The sequence below is a fragment of the Fulmarus glacialis genome, unplaced genomic scaffold (assembly GCF_000690835.1).
Source record: "Fulmarus glacialis isolate BGI_N327 unplaced genomic scaffold, ASM69083v1 scaffold44048, whole genome shotgun sequence".
In the NCBI taxonomy this organism is placed as follows: Eukaryota; Metazoa; Chordata; class Aves; order Procellariiformes; family Procellariidae; genus Fulmarus; species Fulmarus glacialis.
The window spans coordinates 15,339-15,958 of NW_009229701.1; the positions used below are offsets into that span (position 1 = coordinate 15,339).

At 38.2% G+C, this 620-nt stretch overlaps 1 protein-coding gene across 1 annotated transcript in view; it reads right to left on the minus strand.

The window, feature by feature from the left end:
* Positions 1-239: 239 nt before the first annotated feature.
* FAM169B (family with sequence similarity 169, member B) overlaps positions 240-620 on the minus strand; it is a 38,663-nt gene continuing 38,282 nt past the window's right edge. Inside the window, exon 9 of the mRNA XM_009583949.1 lies at positions 240-461. Coding sequence (XP_009582244.1) covers positions 240-461 — 222 coding nt within the window. The remainder of the gene's footprint in view (positions 462-620) is intronic.

Genomic DNA, 620 nt, shown 5'->3' on the forward strand with positions numbered 1-620 from the left:
CTTTTCAGAGCAGGATAATAACTAGGCTCAACTAGTACTTAATTACTTGGTGAGAAGAAAAAGAAAAGGACAATTAGCAAACAAAAACTTTATTTAAAACAAAATACAAGATGGAGAACATGTGTCTTGCAAAAAAATTATACCTTACCTGAAGAAATCTCTCCAGCATTACAAATTATGAACAGTCAATTACAATTTTTAAGACCACACTGAGATTTTGCTGATTTTTGAAAGTGCAATTATGGTATAATTCTGAATTGTTTGGTGACCTTGTCTCCAACTAAGCCCCCAGAGCCTGCTCTTTTTCTGAATCCTTTGCATTGCTGAGTATTCGCTGCACCTTGTTCTAAGTCCTCTTGTTCAGGACCCCGTGAGTTTAGAGTCTCTGCTGCTGCTGTGTCATCTTTTTTTTCTGTGGCATCTCCTGCCACTTTCCGAACACCAGGAATGTATTCAATGCCCTGAAATTAGAACCAAGACAGAGGAAACACCAAATTACACACAAACAACATAAAGAGTGACTTGATCCTAATATAAAATGCCACTGCCAACCGAGGCCACCATAAACATGCAAGGCAAGAAACTTAGCTGCATTGTTTGTATAGAACAGCGTCATTCCT